At 36.6% G+C, this 20,811-nt stretch overlaps 1 protein-coding gene and 1 long non-coding RNA gene across 3 annotated transcripts; one reads left to right on the top strand and one right to left on the bottom strand.

Annotated features, from left to right (window-relative positions):
• Positions 1 to 456: 456 nt before the first annotated feature.
• Positions 457 to 4,797, top strand: LOC127813610 (uncharacterized). 2 transcript variants are annotated; one of them, XR_008026156.1, is made up of 3 exons: positions 457 to 1,451; positions 1,679 to 1,763; positions 2,074 to 4,308. It is a non-coding gene; the product is annotated as an uncharacterized LOC127813610 (long non-coding RNA). The 2 variants fall into 2 exon arrangements; XR_008026155.1 differs by lacking the exon at positions 2,074 to 4,308 and adding an exon at positions 4,329 to 4,797 and having other exon boundaries at positions 458 to 1,451.
• Positions 4,798 to 6,278: 1,481 nt separating this feature from the next.
• LOC127813609 (expansin-like B1) lies at positions 6,279 to 7,706 on the bottom strand. The gene is made up of 4 exons (XM_052354658.1): positions 7,571 to 7,706; positions 7,339 to 7,445; positions 6,695 to 7,006; positions 6,279 to 6,553 (listed from the first exon to the last, which is right to left on the bottom strand). Exons 1-4 carry the CDS (start codon positions 7,704 to 7,706, stop codon positions 6,353 to 6,355), a joined length of 756 nt encoding a protein of 251 aa, XP_052210618.1. The 3' UTR covers positions 6,279 to 6,352.
• Positions 7,707 to 20,811: the final 13,105 nt, after the last annotated feature.

Here is a 20,811-nt window from a genome sequence, read left to right as displayed (position 1 = left end):
AATAATTTTAATTTCTGTTTTTTGTTCAGTATTTATTATTTTTGTTTTTGTAATATTAGTGAACATAATTGTATTTTAATCTTAATATTATTTATATCGTATCTTTAGGCATGTTTATATTCATTTCTTGATAATTTAATGTTTAAAAACTATATATATTGTCTTCAAATACGTGATATAAGCGAGTTTAAGCTTTCAGTTTAGTATGTATCCGAGTTCAGTACTTCATTATTTTGTGTTCAAATTTAATGTTCAATTTTTTTTAATTGCACCGTGCCTTTAGGCACGGGTCATCCCTAGTATATATATATATAAATAGGCGTGAGGAAGCTTCCTTGAAGCTTCGCGCCTCTGATATTGAAATGGTCGAAATAGTCAGCTCGTGTGAGGTGGAGAAGTGGCCGAGAGATGAGATTAAAGAGGGGCAATTGAGGAATTTTGGAAATTGCTTAGATTTTTAAGGGGATGCGCGAGCTTGCTGGGCAAGCTTCCTCAGTACCCCTCCCCCTGAAATTTTGAACCAGAGAGCGCGAGAAAGAGAATGAGATCGAGAGAGAGTTTGATCGAGCATTTGAAAAAGGGAGATCGTGGGAGAGTGCTGGCCGAGGCATCGCGAGATTGAGAGATCGAGATCGAGAGAGATGAGGGCGGCTGGTCGCTGGCTGGTTTAAGGCGGCCATTGCTGATGCTACCGAAGCAGCTGTGTTATGAAGCTGCAACAATGGCGACTGAGGGCGGTAGCGTTTGATGGCGGCGGAAGGCGGAAGCGGCCGAAGCTGGCCGAGTTGAGGCCGATGAAGGCCGAAGGCAGCAAAGGCGAGCGGCCATGGCAGCAGTTTCGCTGCTGTTCCAGTTGCTGGTTAGCGGCAGGGGATGCACGGAAGAGGCTGTGGCAGTCGCAAGGGCTCGAGAAAGCATCTGAGATGGCCGGAGGCGCGGCCATTGCTGCGCGAAGCTGCTGTTACAGCAGCTAGGCGCGGCCATGGCAGCGCACAGCAGCTGCAAATGGCGAGCAAAGGCAGCGGCTGGGGCACTCGAGGAGGCCGGTCAGGGGCAGCACGGTGCGGCTGGTGGTGGCCACCGAGGGCGGTGCTGCGAACGGTGGCTGGCGCGAGGCCAGGCGGCGGCTGGTGGGCGGTCGTGCGCAGCAGCTGACGCGGCCCTGTATGTGCACGGGGAAGAAGCAGACGCGGAGAGGAGAAATGGAGGAGAAGATGAACAGTGAAGAAGAAATAAAAAAAAAAAAAAAGAAATGAAAATATGGAAAAAATGGCAAAAATTGGGAAAAATAGCTGAAAAATCCAGAAAAATTGGGAGAAAGTCCTGGAAATTAATTTGGGACTCGAGGAGTGGGCCAGAGGTTCGGTATATGAATCCGAGGGCTTTATGGCGGTCCAATAAGCGATGCCAATGTGGGCGATAAGCCAATTTTCTCTTCCAGACTAATTGAGGTGAGTTAATTAACTCTTTTCAAAATATTTTCTTATGTGAGATATCAAATTGTGTAGAGTAATTAATTGTTGAATTAAACCTTGGGTTGGGGGTTGTTTGGAATTTATTGATGGCTGGCGTATGCCGTGGTTAGTATTGATGGTGATTTTGCGATGTGTGGTGAAATTGAGGACATTGGGTTAATGTCGGATGTTAATGGGTTGGGTTTTTGTGTGTTTGCCCCTAGGTTCGACCGGGAAGGCGATAATCCTAGAAGAGCTCGGAGTTCGAGCTGGCGTTCTCGCCGAGGCAGAGATAAGGCTTCGAGCCAGGTAAGGGATGACCCCACGTGGAGGTGGCCTTGCAAGTTAGTAAATGTGTTTGATAATTTTTTTATGTTGCATTGGCATGTAGTGGTTATATCTTGTGTGATGCAAGCTCTAGTGGACCTGTGGCCATAAGGAGGACTAGTGTGGTGGGGGGCTGATAGGTTGATGCCTCAAACCCTAGTGGGTTGTGAGGATGAGTGGACTTAGCCTCATTTGCATGCATTGGCATACATAAACATGATTATATTCATATTTACATGCATTACACCCTTACTGAGTCTTTATGACTCATGAGGTTTTACCTCATGTGTAGATGATGCAAGTCCGGATGCAAACAGGGATGGCGCCGGGAGGCCGTTGTGGCAACTAGCTGAGTTGCTCGAGTTATGTATTTTTAATACTGCTTGTATGTAGCCAGAGGGCGTGGTGTATGTATACCATTGTGAGTAAATGTCTGTGTTTTGAGCTTAAATGTATTTAATTGTGTAATCATCATAGTGTGATAGATGATTGTGAGATTGCTTGTTGAATGTGGCATAGTCGGTAAAGCCAAGTTTCGGACCGAGTCAAGATCAGCAAGGTATGTTCTCATAAATCCCTAATACTCAGCGAAGTGTTTGTATGCTAGCCTTGTGCCTGGGTCACCTCTGGCTTGCTATGGGGTGAGCTGAAGAGAGGTGAAGTTCACTCGGGTTTCGGGTCTTGGTCCGCTGGATTTTTTTCTTATTTGAGTTGGGACCGATTCCTGAGTGGAGCGAAGGGAATGACGAAGCCTAGTTCCCACCTAGGGCGTTTCCTGTTGAAACATAGTCCAACCCTTCAGTTGAGGTTGTCGGGTGAGTAATCTGGTCGATTATTTACTGGTGGCGCCCGTAAGTGGGAGCGGGTCGTTACAGTTGGTATTAGAGCATGGCTAGCTATATAAGTGAGGAAGGCTAGTGTGCTTGGGTGTTAAGTATGGTCGGTTAAGTGATTAATGTGAGTAATTGCCAGAGTTTTGGATTAGAGGATGTCTTGCATGATTTGGATTTAAGTCGGAATGTCCTAGTTGCTGAGTTGGGGTCGAGAATAATTGATTTGAAATTTTGAGATTTCAATGTAAGGTTGGTCCGATAACCTTGAAAGTTGGACATGTGGACCAAGGACCCTAAGGGATTGGGTTAGGTCATTGAGACCTGCAATGGTATGTTTGGATATTCCTGTCCTAGGGATGAGAAAATACCCTGGATTGAGATGATATACTTGTGAGAGGTATACGGGTTGAGCAAAGAAGAACCGGAAAACCAAGTGTGGGTGTTGGTGTCAAGAAACCCTGAATATTGGAATTCGGGTGTATGGTGTAGTGTTTTAAGGATGGGAATTCCTTGAGATTGAAGTAGTGGGGCTTGTGTGGGGACACGAAGCCAAAGCATGACTAGTCCGGGAGGGGATTAGTAGAGTGTCCCTGTGTTAAGGATTTACCGAGCATGTTCGAGGGAATAGAGTTGTCCCTTGGAAGTGGTGCAGTAAGGCGTGTGCGCTTGAGATAGAGTGAGCTAAAGTGAAAGTTAGCTCGGGACTCAAGGAGATGAGACGTCAATGAGACTCTATGGAGAGTGTGCCTGTAAGGCATCTGTATGTCATGGCCAATGACGACATGAAGTAAGTAGCATCCGAAAGGACTCTGAGGGGAGTCAGGATGCTAGATGTATGTGATGCGATGTGATCGTATTGTTATTATGATCCCAGTAGGGATGTGCCTAGGGTATGAGTGGACCTTAGTTGGCTTCTTGATGAGACGAGGTCTATCCTTGGGAATGATAGGCGTGTGGCAAGTGGACCCTAGTGGGTGTTTGCACGAGATGGAAGTCCTAAGTGAGTTGAGCTGGAATCTAGGGGAATCCAGATTGGGTATTAAAGAGTGGGTCATGTGTTGATATGAGCGTGAGAGCCATTGGGTTAGAAGTCCTGGTTGAGTAAGGCCAAGTGACCGTTCATGCGATCGATGGATGAGGGGCCAATCAAAACTCTCATTATGACGCTTGGGGTCTAGTGGGACGCCTAAGGTCGGGAGATGAGAGGTGAATAGACCCTCATTATGATGCATGGGGTCGTGATGACGCCTAAGGTCTCGAGACCCTTGATGGGAGACGTGGAGGTCACCCAATGAAGGGTATGAGCGGTGTGTGGGCCGAGGTTAGTGAACTGTGGCAACAGGACATCCATAGGCTATGCGCGCAATGGAAATGCCAACTTCAGATGTCGAGTGGGCAGGGGCATGGTGAGCAATGTGGAGGCCGAGGGAGCTTTGGCTCGATTGTTGTGGGAGCTTTGGGTTTAGGATATGCTAGCCAGTTCATAGCTGTATTCAGGTTGTTACGGAACCTTGGGTGTCAGTCCATGTCCTATGTGTGGGCCATCGGTTCATTATTTGTGCATTGTTGCATGCATTATTGTGTAGCTTGAGTTGTGGTTCATGGCACAGTTTGTGTGCGAAATGCGGGCAAGGTAGTCTTTAGCCTTGTAGCCTTTTTTGTTTTGTTATGCTTGTTGAGTCTTGTGATTTACTCTTGCTCTCCATCATTCTAGGTAGGGGAAAAGCGAAGGTCAATGGCAGTGTCTGATCTGAAAGGGTTGAGTGTGCACAGGGTAATCCCAGTCGAAGACCCTTGGAAGAGTGGTTGTTGTTCTTCGGTGCAGGAGGATGTCGTTTTGTTCTTTTCAACATCGTGTAAGGTAGTATCCTATCGGCTAGCTAATGGTTCTTGTTGTGTATTGTCTTCTCTATACTTGACAATTTATCTATGTATATTATGCTTTTGCTGTGTTTATGTAGGTTTTTTTCTCTTCTCTAGACTTTACCTCGGCTTCCCTGGCTTAAGGGTTGCCAAGTTGGGGCTCCCTATAGTTTAATGGTTTACTATTATAGTTTTGTTATGTTATCGAGTATACCATTTTATTGGATTGTTTTACCATTTTATTGGATTGTTTTATTTTTAATTCATAAAAGTTTAATTATTGTTGTCGAGTGTACCATAAGATTTTCTATAGTTTAATTGTTTACTATGATTTGATTGCTTCTCAAAACATACTAAAAAAGAATCAAAAAATATATTAGATAATCATATGACATACTTTTTTTGGTAATGCCATTTCAATTTATATTTGTAAAGAAAATTAAAAACATTTTTCATAAAATTATTAATAATTTCTCAAAAATCATAAACTCTTTTACTTTGTAGAAGTGTTTAAAACTATTGAAATCAGTTGATAATATGTAGAAAAAATGTTGTGAATTTTTTGAGAAAGTGTTTATAATTTTTTGAGTATATAAAATTTCCATACATACATTGTGTTTAAATAGCATTACTAGACATTATTAGTAAAAGTTCCCGTCACTGTAAAATCATTAATTTTACAATTAATTTGTTCATATTTTTTATTCTTAAAAAAGTGACAGGATTTCGTCGTTAAATGTATTATCTAATAACTATAAAATTATTTCATCACCAATAAACTACAATTTTCAGCATTGGTTTCTATCCTTAAAATGGTGACTAAAAAGTTGGTTGCTAATAGTTAACACCATTAGTGACAGAATTGTTTTGTCATCGATAAGTCAATAATTTTGGCATAACATTTTCATATATTTGTTCTTGAATCAATGACCAAATTATTTGTCACTATTTTTTAATATCATTAATGACAAAAACATTCGTCACTAATGCATCATGGATGTTATAGTCAAAAGAAATAATTTGATGTCATCCTAATATTTTAGAGCATTAGTAACTAAAGGAACTTCGGGGGGATCAAGGTTTTCGTGGGTTTGTGTGGTTACTTTCGCAATTAGTCTTGATTTTAACTCCTGGTGTTCTAACCATAAGTGAATTTAGCCTCAAGTTTGTGCAAGGAGCTAATAATGTCTCAAGACCCTCTGAGATACTAAATAGTTTTTGACAACCATGAGCAGAGGCTGCACTCAAAGCAAATGCAGTGTTTTAGGAGAATAAAGAACCAAGTTCAGCCACTGTAGTATAGTGCTATCACAGATTCTGTGTATGCCATGGACTCTCTGGCTGTCAATGATAGAATATTTAGAATAGTTTCTGTATATACGTCATTGTGAATATGGAATATATAGAATACACACTTATCTCTTCCAATTCCTATTTTCTATTCCAATTTCTATATTTTATTCTGTAGTGACATTGTGGTACAAAAAGGCCGAACATATATTCCAATTCATTGCTTGCATAAGTGTATCACTTGAACTGATTTCTCGATATTGAGATTAAGTCGATCTTTGACTGTCATCAAAATCCTATAATTTTTGTTTCCCATTTAAGCTATCTTGTATGGTGATCAATGCTCTCTTGAAATCTAATACAACCATTGATATATAGATTTGATAAGCAAACTTTTATTCTTCAACATGGTAAAAACCAACCCTTTATTGAGAAAGCTGCAAAATACTAGCTCTAGTCAAAACTACTACCGTGAATCAAAACTACTAGGAACTAATACTTAAACATGCAACTAGGAGTTTGTCTACAACTTTTTGATAATTATTCTACATATAAGGATTGGGAGTTTGCAGGGTAGGGGTTTATTTAAGACAGTTGATCAATGGGTGTGTCATACACAACCCCAGCCTTCCATTCACTGGGAACGACATCTGTCATCTGCACCCATTTTCTGCCTCCGCTGCCACTCACTTGGGCCCTAAATGAAAGTGGACCAGATGGTGGGCCGGCTAGGTCCCATACTGTACCAAAGGCCCTCCTCATGGACTTCCATTCTTGGTCATCTTCCTGCAACAAAATCAACAAGAAAATAACATTGATCAACTAACCAATCAACCTAGTTCAAATTGATATTAGTTGCAAAAACTTTATTAATTTGTTTATTATACCCATTAAACTACATGCTAAATTCTGTTTACACAACTGTACCTGCCACACTTCTACAGCAGTGATATCATATATGCCAGCTTGATACAAAAGAAGCACAGCCAGATATCCTGGAAATTTGCTGTACTCATGAACCTTAATCTTGAGGTTGTAACCTGGGTACCGACAGGGAATTCTTTGGTATTCAACGTCAACTACGCCAAAAGGAAACAACTTCGAGGCTATGTTTGGAACAGCCAATTTTGCATAGGCACGAGTGCTGAGGATGAAATCTGTCCTATCTCCTTCTTCATAATCTGTGATCACTACCTTCACTCCATCATCACTGCAAATTTTGGGTATCTTGCATCTAACCTGCAATAGGTAAACTTTTCGATATTAAATATTATTTTATGCTTTTGCCTCCAAAAGCAACTGATTGGAAGAATGGCTTTTTTCAAGTTGTCTTCTAGAAAAAACATAATATAAAATTTTTGCACTTTTAACATTGCTAGTCATGAGCACCACAATCACTACCGACTTGTACTTCAAGACCTAGTAGGTTAAAGTCGAGTCTTATTTGTGTGTAAGTCAAGTCCCCCATAATATGGGGTGTGCTTTATTTGTGTGTATGCTTAGTTTGTCCTAGTCCATCCCTATAGTTGCATAGGCTTTTCTAGACAAGTGATAATTTGGCATTGAATTACCTGATAGCATGCACCACAACCAGATCCATTCCTATATAGCATGGAAACTCCTGCCACGTTGGCACCATTGACTTTTCGTCCAAATTCACCATACCCGCAAGCCCCAGCTAAATTGACATCATCAAACACATATTAGTTTTTGTAGTAAGATTATCAATATAAGTAAATACACAGTACACATAGATATATAAAGTATCATGTGTTTATGGTAATAAATTAGTGTAATACATACTTGGAGTTCCTAAGTTATCAGGACTCTGGTAAAAGGTTGCTCTAGAAGACACATAATTACTTTGGGAATAACAGATTGTGGTCAAAAGAACCAACATACAAAGAAGTGAGGAATAGCTCTTAGCTGCCAAACCCATCACAGTGCAATATAAGAAAGAGAGCTATTGTCTAAGAAGAAAATAAATAAAGAGAAAGTTTTGGGATGGGAAGCTCACATATGAAACCCAATATATTTATAGGTGAAGATGTAGGGGGCCTTGAAGGATGATAGAATTGCCACGTCTCTGTCTTCCACTAAAGGAGTAGGGAGCCCAAGTGGGTGTTAGCTAGGGACTGCGTTGGAGAGGAAAACAATAAGAACTTTTGGCCCTAAAGATACATATGGTAATATGTATTTTTTACTTAATAATTTGTATCTTAGCAATAAGCAAGTGGTGAAATTGAATGATTATGTTAAACCATGTTGCATCCTCCCTATGGAGGTGGTCATTTGCACATAATCAATGTGGCATCATCCCTCTGGAGGTTGTCATTTGCAACATTAGAAGGGGAAGGGGGCCTCTAAAATTTTCTTATACCCCCAAAACTTTTAAATATAATATAATTAGAGCTAAAATTGTTAAATATAATATAATTTACTATTAAATATATATTAGATAATTTATGCATGTTTTTTATTTTTTTCATTTATATATTTATTCTTTAACTCTTCCCCTGCTATAATAGTGAATGTCACCCTCCACCAATGTTGACTATGACTATTGCAAAGATGATTCCCAAAAAGTTTTAGATATCATGCTAACAACTTAATATTGTTACAACTTAAGTCAACTCGATACTGATCGGTCAAATGAGTTATTGGTAATCTTTGATGACTTAAGTCTCCAATGATCAAAAAAAAAAAAAAGGAGAGGTTAAGATGAACAACTACATAAATAAAAAAGTCAATCATAATAATATTTTATTTTGTAAATGAAAACAAAAAATAATAAAAAAAATAAAAATTGAAGAAAGACTTAGGGTGCTCAAATTAAAGATAATTGGAGTTGTTTCATTGGCAAGCAATTCTAATATCTTGGCATGACTTGGCGCCGGGGGTCAAATCCCTCGCGCTAGTCCCACAATAAGCGTGGGTGATGGTCAAATCTCTCCATTCATTGTTCAGTTTGATATCATAGATCTACGTCACATATCCCTATAAGCATGGATGCTAATCAAATCTCAAATTACCAGATACATAAAATCTAAACAAATAATAAGTTAGTCATAAAATGGTAACGTCACATCATCAAGATGGAGTGTTATCACTTGTCACCATTGCATTGTTTTTTCTAGCAGCAGTGCATGTTGTCAGGGAAAGACAATTCTATCTCAGAAAAACTCCAAATGGAGAAGTAAACAAGTTAAAAAAAAAAAGTAAAGAGAAAACTCCCTTCAAATGACATTTAGTTTTTCTTCAAACAGGTATTGCTGTCTGTCTGAAGATGCTGCCACGTACCAACCAATAGGAGCATCTCCTCTCATTCACTCACATATCTCTCAATTTCAAACCAGCAACTGCACCATATAGCATTAGAAAGCAGTACCAGGTGTAAAGCAAGTTTCAAAATGGGAAGAGAAAGGGGAAGTGATGGGATGGGCCTAATGAAAAGTACAAGCAATTACTTCTCCAGAATCCACATATGCACTCACTACAAAGAACCAAGGCAGAGTGTAATTATGATTGTCTATAAGTTAATTTATTATATATAAATTAATTAATAATTAATAATATTAATTTTAAAATTAATATTATAATATAATTAAATAATTAATAATTACTCAATTAGAAGATTGGAATTAGAAGAGCAGCCAAGCGATATAAAATATAATAAATTAGAAGCAAGCCAAACAGCAGCCACCTCACCCACGCAAAGCCAGCAACAAGGCGCACAGCAGCAAGGCAGAAGGCAACGCGGGCAAGCGGGCGAGCAGCAGCTGGTTTGGATCTGATTCCAGATCGGGCAGAGAGCTTCTCCTTCTTTAATTCTCTTATGCTCTCACTGTTATTGTGGATTTTAATTAATTGTCATGAACTAATTTATTAAACTAAGGCCATGTTATAGCCGAAACTATGATAGTGCATTTTTGATGATTTTATGTGATTGAATAATTTAGATTGTGTTGAGTATTAGATTTAATGCTTATTAATGATTGATCATTGTTTACATGATTTGATGTCTAATCTTGAGATTGAGAGGAAATAAGTTAGGGATTATATCATAGGTACCATGTACACCATAAAGTAAAATGAACTGGAGATATAATTCAATTTTTTTGTGTGGCTTTTAGCAGTAAAGTGACTCACAAGTCTCACTGTAAGTTAGGAATTTTATAAATTATAATATATTTTTATTTAATTAAATTTTCATAGAGATATAAGAAGTTATTAAATAAGAATAGATTCATTATAAGCTAGAGATAGGATAACGAATGCATTAGAAAATTTTTCCGTGACATACTCAATTTATCAATTCATTCACTTAAAATCCATAATTGCACTGCATAGATAGGTTCATACATGTGTCTTACTTATTAAAATCCACTAATTTCTTTTATTTGAGTCGCTATCTAACTCAATTTTAATTAATTAATTAAATTTAATTTTCAATATTTGATAAGTTTAACTTTAAGATAGGTAATTCTATAATTTCAGTGGTTAAATAGGTTAGTCCTTGGGGGATTGATACTTGGACTGAAATTCATTATATTACTTGATATGAACTAGCATACTTGCTAAGTTTTAAGCGATCACTGTAATTTTTCCATAGTGTTGTATGAATTTGCGATAGTAACCGATCAACCCCAAAAAATCTCTTAGTGCCTTGATTGTCTTGGGTTTTGGCCACTTGAACATTACTGATATTTTGTCAAATTCCACTGCTACATCATTGCTGTTTGTGACGTGCCCCAAATACTTTACCTCATCTTGACAAAAACTACACTTTTCTTTTTTGACATATAGCTTATGAGTTCTAAGAATGAAAATACAATGTCAAGGACTTTCAGGTGCTCCAAATTTTTACTATACACAAGAATATCATCAAAAAACTCAAAAATGAACTTACGAAGGTAAGTTTGGAAAATCAAATTCATCAAGGATTGAAATGTTGAGGGGGCTTTTGTTAAACCAAAAGGCATTATCAGAAACTCATACTGCCCTTGATGAGTGCAAAAAGTTGTCTTCTCAATATCATTAGGACTCATCCGGATTTGATGATATCCAGACCTCAGATCGATCTTTGTGAAGAAGGCTACACCGTACAATTCATCCAACAACTCATCAATCATTAGTATTGGGAATTTGTCCTTTATCGTTAATTGGGTAAGTGCCCTATATTTTCAACACACATTTGCCATGATTGATCCTTTTTTTTAACTAGTAGAACTGGTTATGAATAGGGTTGTTCCACTTGCTCAATAATCTGTTCAGGTATTTGTGAAACACAAGACTTTTCTTCTTGCTAGATCTATTTTCTTATCTATGCCATCATTTTGGATGAACTCTTCTTCTAAGAAGATAACATGTTTAGCGACCACAATTCTTTGGTTAACCGAAAAATAGACATAATACTCTAAACTATCTTTAGGATATTCCACAAAATGACTATTCTCATATCTAGATTCCAACTTCTCTATTTTCAACTTCTTAATATGAACAAGACATATAACGACTTGAAAGTGGGGCTAGATTATTGTAGGTATTACTTATTTTTTTCGTGTCTTACATTTTGGCACTACGTGATTCAAATGTTGAAAATAACCAATGTGTTGTGAGTAAGTTAAATCCAAATGAATTTTCATGTGTGAAAAAATAGTCAAATAAACTGGAATAACAAAAAGGGGTAAAGTCAAGAGTTAAAATGAGTTGAGAAGTTAAAAAATTTAAATAAGGTTAAATTGAAAAGGGGCAACCGATTAAATGTGTGTACGTGTTATGTTAAATTTAAGAGAACCATAAAAAGAGAGGGATTATATATGATAATTACATTTTTTAAATGGTTGATAAAATGGGACCTAGAGGGAAAATGCATAAATCTTTGGGGGTAAAATTGGGGATGAGAAAAATGGTTTAAAAGGAGGGGAGAGGCTGATGCATGTAAGCTCTCCTCTTTTTCTCTCATTTTTCTTCTTCCTCTTCCATTTCTTCTCATTATTCCTCCATCTCTATGATGACTTGAGTTTTTAGGACAGAGAGCAAGGTGGACTTATGTGGGGTTTAAAGGAATTTCATGGGTGCTTTGGGAGTTTGTCGTTCATAGGTTTTCAATTTTGTGTGAATTTAGTCGACTCTTCGAGTTGAAAATTTAGAAATAGCCAAAAACTGAATTTATATTTCGAAACATGCCCTTTATATTTCAAAACATGCCCAAATAGAAACTTATATTTCAAAACATGTCCTATATTTCAAAAATTTTGTCAAGGGAAACACTGTAACATCCCGATCGAGCGATAGGAAGGACCGGAATAACTTACCCTGATGGGCCTATGCGAACTTCCCAGGGGGGTCACCCATCATTGGATTTTCCCAAGTCAAGCACGCTTAACCCTGGAGTTCTTTGCCTGCATTCAGTCCAAAAGGTATCTAATTGGTGTTGTTTCTTTTTTTACACTATCCTCGACATATACTAACCTCTCTGGGTTCTCGGGGTATTACATTCTCCCCCCTTAAGCACATGACGTTCTCGTCATGCGACCTTACAACTGGTCCCAGATCTCCCCCCTTTTTGCATGGCCAATGTGGGATTTTCCTAAGGTGCCTACACGCACCCCCCATTGGGGATTCAGCATCCTTGTTGAGGTTTGCCCCACCACCGCGCCCAAAGGCTCAGGGGTTGGCTCTGATACCACTTGTAACATCCCGATCGAGCGATAGGAATGACCGGAACAACTTACCCTGATGGGCCTACGCAAACTTCCCAAGGGGGTCACCTATCATTGGATTTCCCCAAGTCAAGCACGTTTAACCCTACAGTTCTTTGCCTGCATTCAGCCCAAAAGGTATCTAACTAGTGTTGTTTCCTTTCTTACACTATCCTCGATATATACTAACCTCTCTGGGCTCTCGGGGTATTACAAACACTGCACACCTTATACTGTTTGTCAATAACTTTTGATGTAGAAGTCCAAATTGAGATCCGTTTAAAGCATTATAATCTAGACTTTGAGGGCTTCAATTTGATATATTATATTGCATACTTTGGTTATGGTTTAAGACGGTTAAGGATTTCCTCAATCCAAATTAAGCATGAAGCCCATTCAGATATGTGAGGTGAGGTATGGTAAGGTGAGGTGAGGTGAGGTGAGGTGAGTTAGTAAAACTAATGATGGCATAAATTAATTAAGGGTATGGTGAGAATGTAGTTGTGAGGTTCCGATGAATATAAATGAGAGAGGGAGGCTTGGCCATGCGAAGAAGATTAGAGAAAAAGCTAGGGAGTGGCTGAAAATTTGAAGAGATACTAGAGGGAATTCAAGGAAGAAGAAGAACCAGTAGTAGAAAAAAAATAAAAAGAAATGGCAAGAAAGCTTCGTTTAAGGCAAGCTTTCACTCTTTTGCTTTCCTTTTTGAAAGCTCCTAACCATTTCCTTACGTACTTAAGTTCACATGCAAGTCTCCGTGTTTTTTCATACTTTATTCCTTTCCTTACCGTGACTCGATTCCACGCATTAATAATGTAAATTCGCGTGGCAACTATTCTATGACTTAGGCGTTATTGATGGGTCTATGGTTAATGGAATAATTTAAGTAAATGATTCCTTGGTGTTGTTGTTTACGTCCGTCACGAGGCTTTGTATCAATTAGGTTATGGTCAGGTTTATGTCGCAAGTGCATGAAGAGTAATGGGAAAAGCCTAATAAATGCTAAGTCTAAAGTGTATAAGTAAGATTGTCTGTATGTGTGTCTAAGGGTATGGGGTACAAAGTCACTGACTGTCGATCGTAGGTCGTGGTAGTCGATGGCTGGATGTATGGGCACCAGTTATCAGCTGTTACGATAAGCGATAGATGGGCCAGAAGAACTGGTACTGCCAAATTCCTGCCTTGACTTTATGCATATCATAATGTGTGATGCATGGGGATTGGATTGCATTCACTGGGGGATATGCTTTTGTGTGTGATAAGATATGTGAGCATTTGCATGACCCAGTTAGTCTAAAAGCCAACTTGAGTACCTTAGGTGAGCATATACATTTAGAGCATTTTGCATGTATGTTTTCTTATGTGGGAGTAGCATGGCTTGATACTTGGTTTATGGGGGCATTTAGAGCATTTTACATCACGTTTATGCTGCAGATGTCATTGCATTTCTTATGTATAGCATTGTATGGTGAGGAATAGTGGCTATGAGAGATGGGTTCGGCCCACAAGTAAGACTGTGGTACGGACCCATGGCGACTAAAATTTCAAGCTCGAGTGGGCAACGGGCTAGACTCATGGTATGTTATGTTATGGATATATGATCAATGGCAGGAAAAGATATGATATGATGACAGGAAAAGCCAAAAGGTAGATCAAGAATAATGATACGGTAGCCTATAATGGGCTACTAACAAGTTTGTATGTGAAACTTGGGTGCCAATGTGTGTCTTATGTGGATCCCAATGATCCTTTATGTGTAGTTTAATTATTTTATGTTTATGTATTTAGAGCTAAGTCATGCATTGAACATGACATAGTATGTTATTGCATTGACATCAAGGCAGATGCATGCGTGAGCTGCCCTAGGCTTCAACAGGGCAGCTCACAATTAAAAATATTTTTTTAATATTAAAATTATTTTTTAATATTAAAAAAATATTTTTTAATATAAAAATTAATTTTTTAATGTAAAAAATAATAAATTTTACTAATAATTCAGTCAAAAAAAAAATTCTAGTCCACCCTAAAATTTGTGATGTGTAATTTTATACTTTAAAAAAAAAATTTAACCTCCTCTTACATAAATTTTTAAATCCATCCCTAATTGACATAACCTCCTCTACATGTTGCATACACGTAACCTATTACACATATGAAACCCAATATTTATAGGTGAAGATATAGGGAGCCTTGAAGTATGATAGAATTGCCACGTCTCCCTCTTCCACTAAAGGAGTGGGGAGCCCAAGTGGGTGTTAGGGACTGCGTTGGAGAGTAAAACAATAAGACCTTTTTGGCCGTAAAGGCCACTTAGGATATGTATTTATTACTTAATAATTTGTATCTTAGCAGTAAGCAGCCTGACCAATGAGCTTGGCCCAACTTCCATCTCACCTTGCTGTATGCATTTTTTAGATAGATCATAGGAGCTTGTTTGCTTTCATTACTGTACTTTAGTACTATGATTCTAAGTTGAAGTGCTTCGATATCTATAGGGCCAATTGCTTCCATCATCAATTTCATCCTACCCTAACCAAGCAATTGGCCCTATAGGATGAAATTAATCAAGTTATGAGAGTGATATGTTTATAATTGTCATCCATGAGTTAGATTTTTTTTTTTTTTCACTCAATCGATGATAATTTATAATTACTATTTTTTATTTTTGAGTGTGCACTAAATAATAAATTCACTAAATTTATTCAATAATATACAAAATATGTATTAGATATATATATATATATATATGAAAAAATCTTATTTATACATGGGATACATTGACATTTCAAAAGTTAAAACGATAATTAAAAGAACAATACTAGAATGGATAATATTGCATTGTTCTAACTCCAAACAAATATATGAAAATTATTATTAATTTTCATATATATTTTTTTAAAAACTTAACAACATTAAAGTTTAAAAATTGTGAACATTTTTGTATAATTTTTATTTTCATTTTATTGTCTCATCCAATGTCATAAAGTCATTACGGAGGGAATGAAAAATGTTACATGGTCCAATGAAGTCACAACAATCTATCAAACCCACCAAGCAAGCAAGTGGTGAAATGGAATGATTATGTTAAACCATGTTGCATCCTTCCTATGGAGGTGGTCATTTGCACATAATCAATGTGGCATCATCCCTATGGAGGTTGTCATTTGCAGCATTAGAAGGGGAAGGGGGCTTCTAGAATTTTCTTATATACCCCCCAAAACTTTCAAATATAATATAATTAAAGTTAAAAATGTTAAATATAATATAATTGGCTATTAAATATATATTAGATGATTTAGAGCTAAAAACTTTTAAATATGTATTTTCAAAAACTTTTAGAAATCATGCCAACAACTTAATATTGTCATGACTTAGATCAACTCGATCTTGATCGGTCAAATGAGTCATTGGTAATCTTCGATGACTTAGGTCTCCAATGACCAAAGAATAAAAAAAAGAGAGATTAAGATGAACAACTACATAAATAAAAAAAAAAATCAAATGTAAAATTAAAAATAAAGTGTAATTGTAAATCATAATAATATTTTATTCTATAAATGAAAACACAAAATAATAAAAAAATAAAAACTGAAGAAAGATTTAGGCTGCGTTCTCTTTACTATTTTTAGCTCATTTTGAATTTTTAATTTTTCAAAACACTAAAAATGTGTTTACTTTGCTATTTTCGAAAACAAGGAAAAATTTATAAAGAAAACCCAAAACAAAATTTTGTTGTTTTGGGTTTTTTTAGCCAAAATTAACTAAAAATACAAAACGCAAAAAATACCACCCCCCTACCCATCCCAAACCCAATCTCGCAAAACCCATCGTCTCTCTCGTCTCTCTCTTTCCTCTCTCTTTTTCCTCTCTTCTCTTCTTTCTCCTCTCTTTCAGCTGTTGCCGACCTCGCCCGCCACCGCCAACAACTCCTTTTTTCTCCTTCATCCTCCATCGCCGACAACCACATGAAGCCGACGATGATGCCTTGATGATGTCGATGGCCAAGAAACATCCAAACGACGACTATGGCACACGTTTAAAGACCAATTGGTTCTGTGCGTCGGTCGACCAAGCAACATCCAAACAATTGCCGATCAGCCAAGCAACATCCAAACGACGGTCGATAGCCATGAAACCACCAGCCATGGTGGCCGGTGGCGACTGACTGTGTTTTTGAGATTTGGCCGAAAATTAAAAATCAGATTTTTAAAAATATAGCCATTAAATCTAGCCCATTTTTGTGTATGTTAACCCTATTAGCTTGGCCTTTCTAATGGTAGGCTCTGATCGTGTGAATCTCCGGCCGACGGTGGTCACTAGTGACGAAGACGATGCAAGCGTTGGAGAGAATAGAAAAATAAAAATAAAAAAGGAAAAGGAAAAAAAAAGAAGGAAAAAAAAGAAAAATTTATTCTTAAATTTAAAAAATAAAATTATATATTTATTTAAAATTTTAAAAATGTAGTAATTAAATATATATTGAGTATAGTATATTATTATGTGTATTATACATATTATGTATAATAATATTTAATATAAAATGTTATATTAAAAAGAGTTAATTTTATTATTTAATAATCAAATTTATTAAATAAAATATTATAAAATAATATTTTTCAAAATTTAAAAGCAAACGCATTTTCTAGTTTTCTGTTTTAAGAAACAGTTTTTTACAATAACAAAAAAAATGTGTTTTCAAAAATCTCAAAGCACAAAATTGAAAAAGAATTCAAAACTCAAAACTAAAATACGAAAAGAACACCACCTTAGGTGTTCAAAGTGGAGGTAGTTGGAGTTGTTTAATTGGTAAGCAGTTATAAGCCATGTCTCAGCTTGGGGGGAGGGGGGTGGTCAAATCTTCCATGCTAGTCCCACAATAAGCATGGGTGGTGGTCAAATCTCTCCATTCATTGCTTGATTTGATATCATAGATCTACATCATATACCACCATAAGCATGGCTGGTGGTCAAATCCCAAATTATCAGATATTTAAAATCTAAACACATAACAAATATTGTCTCATCCAATGTTATAAAGTCATTACGAAGGGAATGAAAAATGTTACATGGTCCAATGAAGTCACAACATTCTATCAAACCCACCAAGCAAGCAAGCAAGTGGTGAAATTGAATGATTATGTTAAACCATGTTGCATCCTCCCTTATGGAGGTGGTCATTTGCACATAATCAATGTGGCATCATCCCTATGGAGGTTGTCATTTGCAACATTAGAATGGGAAGGGGGTTTCTAGAATTTTCTTATATACCCTTCAAAACTTTTAAATATACTATTATTAGAGCTAAAAATGTTAAATATAATATAATTGGATATTAAATATATATTAGATGATTTATGCATGTCTTTTGTTTCTTTTTATTTTTATATTTATTCTTTAACTCCTCCTTCCCCCCGTAATAGTGAATATTGTCACCATTCATCGGTGTGACGATGATTGTTGCTAAGATGATTCTCAAAAACTTTTGCAAATCATGCCAACAATTTAATATTGTCATGACTTAGGTCAACTCCATGCTGATTGGTCAAATGAGTCATTGGTAATTTTCGATGACTTGGGTCTCCAATGACCAAAGAAAAAAAAAAAAAAGAGAGAAAGTTTAAGATGAGCAACTACTTAAATGAAAAAAGTCAAATGTAAAATTAAAAATAAAATGTAATTGTAAATCATAATAATATTTTATTCTATAAATAAAAACACAAAATAATAAAAAAAATAAAAACTGAAAAAAGACTTAGGTTGTGTTCTCTTTACTGTTATCAGTTCGTTTAGAATTTTCAATTTTTTAAAATACTGAAAAATGCATTTACTTTGTTATTTTCGAAAACAAGGAAAAAATTTATAAAAAAAATCCAAAACAATATTTGTTATTTTGGGATATTTTAGTCAAAATTAACTGAAAACACAAAATGCGAAAAACCACCCTCCCTTTCCCCTTCCCCTTCCCCACTCCCCCAAACCCAATCTCACAAAACCCATCATATATATATATATATATATATATCTCCTATCTTCCTAATGCCGTCGACCTCGCCTGTCACCACCGACTCATCTTTTCTCCTTCATCCTCTATCGCCGGTAGCCGCATGAAGTCGATGATGATTGCTTGATGATGTCAATGGCCAAGCAACATCCAAATGACGGCGATGGCATGCGTTTAAAGACCGATGGGTTCTATGTGCCAACCAGCCAAGCAACATCCAAACGATGGCTATGAAATCACCAGCCACGGTGGCTGGTGGCGACTGACTGCGTTTTTTAGGTTTGGCTAAAAATTAAAAATCAAATTTATGAAAATCTAGCCATTAAATCTAGCCAATTTTTGTGTATATATATTAACCCTCTAGGATTGGCATTTTTAATGGTAGGCTTTGATCGTGTGAATCTTTGACTGGCAGTGGTTGTCGGCGACAGAGACGATGCAGGCGCTAGAGAGAATAGAAAAGGAAAAAAAAAATTTATTCTTAAATTTAAAAAATAAAATTATATATTTATTTAAAAATTTAAAAATGTAGTAATTAAATATATATTGAGTATAGTATATTATACATATTATGTATAATAATATTTAATATAAAATGTTATATTAAAAAGAGTTAATTTATTATTTAATAATCAAATTTATTAAATAAAATATTATAAAAATAATATTTTTGAAAATTTTAAAACAAATGGTTTTCTAGTTTTCTTTTTTAAAAAATAATTTTTCACAATAACAAAAAGAATATATTTTTAAAAATCTCAAAATAGACACTCCAAATAGACACTCCAATTCTAAGCCAAGTCTTGGCATGGCTTGGGGGGGTGGTCAAATCCCTCACACTAGTCCCACAATAAGTATGGGTGGTGGTGCATGGCTTGGGGGGGGGAGAGGGAGGAGGTGGTCAAATCCCTCACACTAGTCCCACAATAAGTATGGGTGGTGGTCAAATCTCTCCATTCATTATTTATTGCTCGGTTTGATATCATAGATCTACATCATATACCACCATAAGCATGAGTGGTGTTGAAATCCCAAATTACTAGATATTTAAAATTTAAACACATAACAAGCACGCAGAGGTGGATCCAGTGATGGATCTAGGAGAAGACTGACCCCAGATCCAGAAGTCATTTCAGTCTTCAATGATGCAAATCCCATGACAGATTTTGGGGAGGGCTGGAATGGGCACGGGCTGCTGCCCATGCCTGCCCACTCTAGATTCACCCTTGATAACAAGTTAGCTATAAAATGATAACGCCACACCATCAAGATGAAATGTTATCACTTATTACCATTGCATTGTTTTCTTCAGCAGCAATGCATGTTGTAAGGGAAAGACAATTATGTCTTAGAAAAACTCTAAATGGAGAAACAGGCAAAGTAACTGCATGTAACGCTCACTAGTGTATTTGGAAAAAAAAGTAAATAAGGTAAAAAAAAAAGAAAAGAAAAGTAAAGGAGCAAACTCCCTTCAAAAGACAGTTAGTTCATCTTCAAACACGTGTTACTATCTGTCTGAAGATGCTGTTACGTGCCAACCAACAAGAGCCTCTCCTCTCATTCACTCACAGATCTCAATATCAAACCAGCAACTGCACCATATAGCATTAGAAAGCAGTACTAGGCGTAAAGCAATTTCCAAAATGGGAATAGAAAGGGGAAGGTGATGGGATGGGCCTAATGAAAAGAACAAGCAATTACTTCTCCAGAATCCACATGCACTCCAAGGGAAACTGTAATCATGACTCCCTATAAGTTAATTAATTTATAAATTAATTAATTAATTTATAATTACTACTTTTGATTTTTAAGTGTGCACTGGATAATAAACTCACTAAATTCATTCAATAATATACGAAAACGCATTAGATATATATATATGAAAAAATCTTATTTGTACATGAGATACACTAACATCTCAAAAGTTAAAACAATAATTACATTATTTTAACTGCAAACATCTTGGGATCTAATTGATTTATTATTAATTTATATGCATATATATATAATTATATATGTATATATATAATAATTATAAAATATAATTATTTGCAATTGAAGGAAAATTGGAAGGACAATGCTATTCGACCACCTTCAAAACCACCCTCGATATATCATGATATGTCACGATATTTTGAGTGGCCCAAGGCCCATTTTTTTTAGATTTTGCCTCCTCTCTCTCTCACTCTTCTCTCTCTCTTGGGTGACCTTTCCGCCCCTCTCTCTCTCTCTCGCTCTCTCGTTCCGACCGTCGTTGTCTCACCCTTCTAGTAGCCCTTGGGTTGTTTCAAATAGTGCTCACGACAGTGGGGGGGCTTGACGATGGTGCTTGCAATGGT

This window comes from Diospyros lotus, chromosome 11, assembly GCF_014633365.1.
Source record: "Diospyros lotus cultivar Yz01 chromosome 11, ASM1463336v1, whole genome shotgun sequence".
Taxonomy (NCBI): Eukaryota; Viridiplantae; Streptophyta; class Magnoliopsida; order Ericales; family Ebenaceae; genus Diospyros; species Diospyros lotus.
The sequence above is the reverse complement of the archived record's forward strand: the minus strand, read 5'-3'. Positions and strand labels throughout refer to the sequence as shown.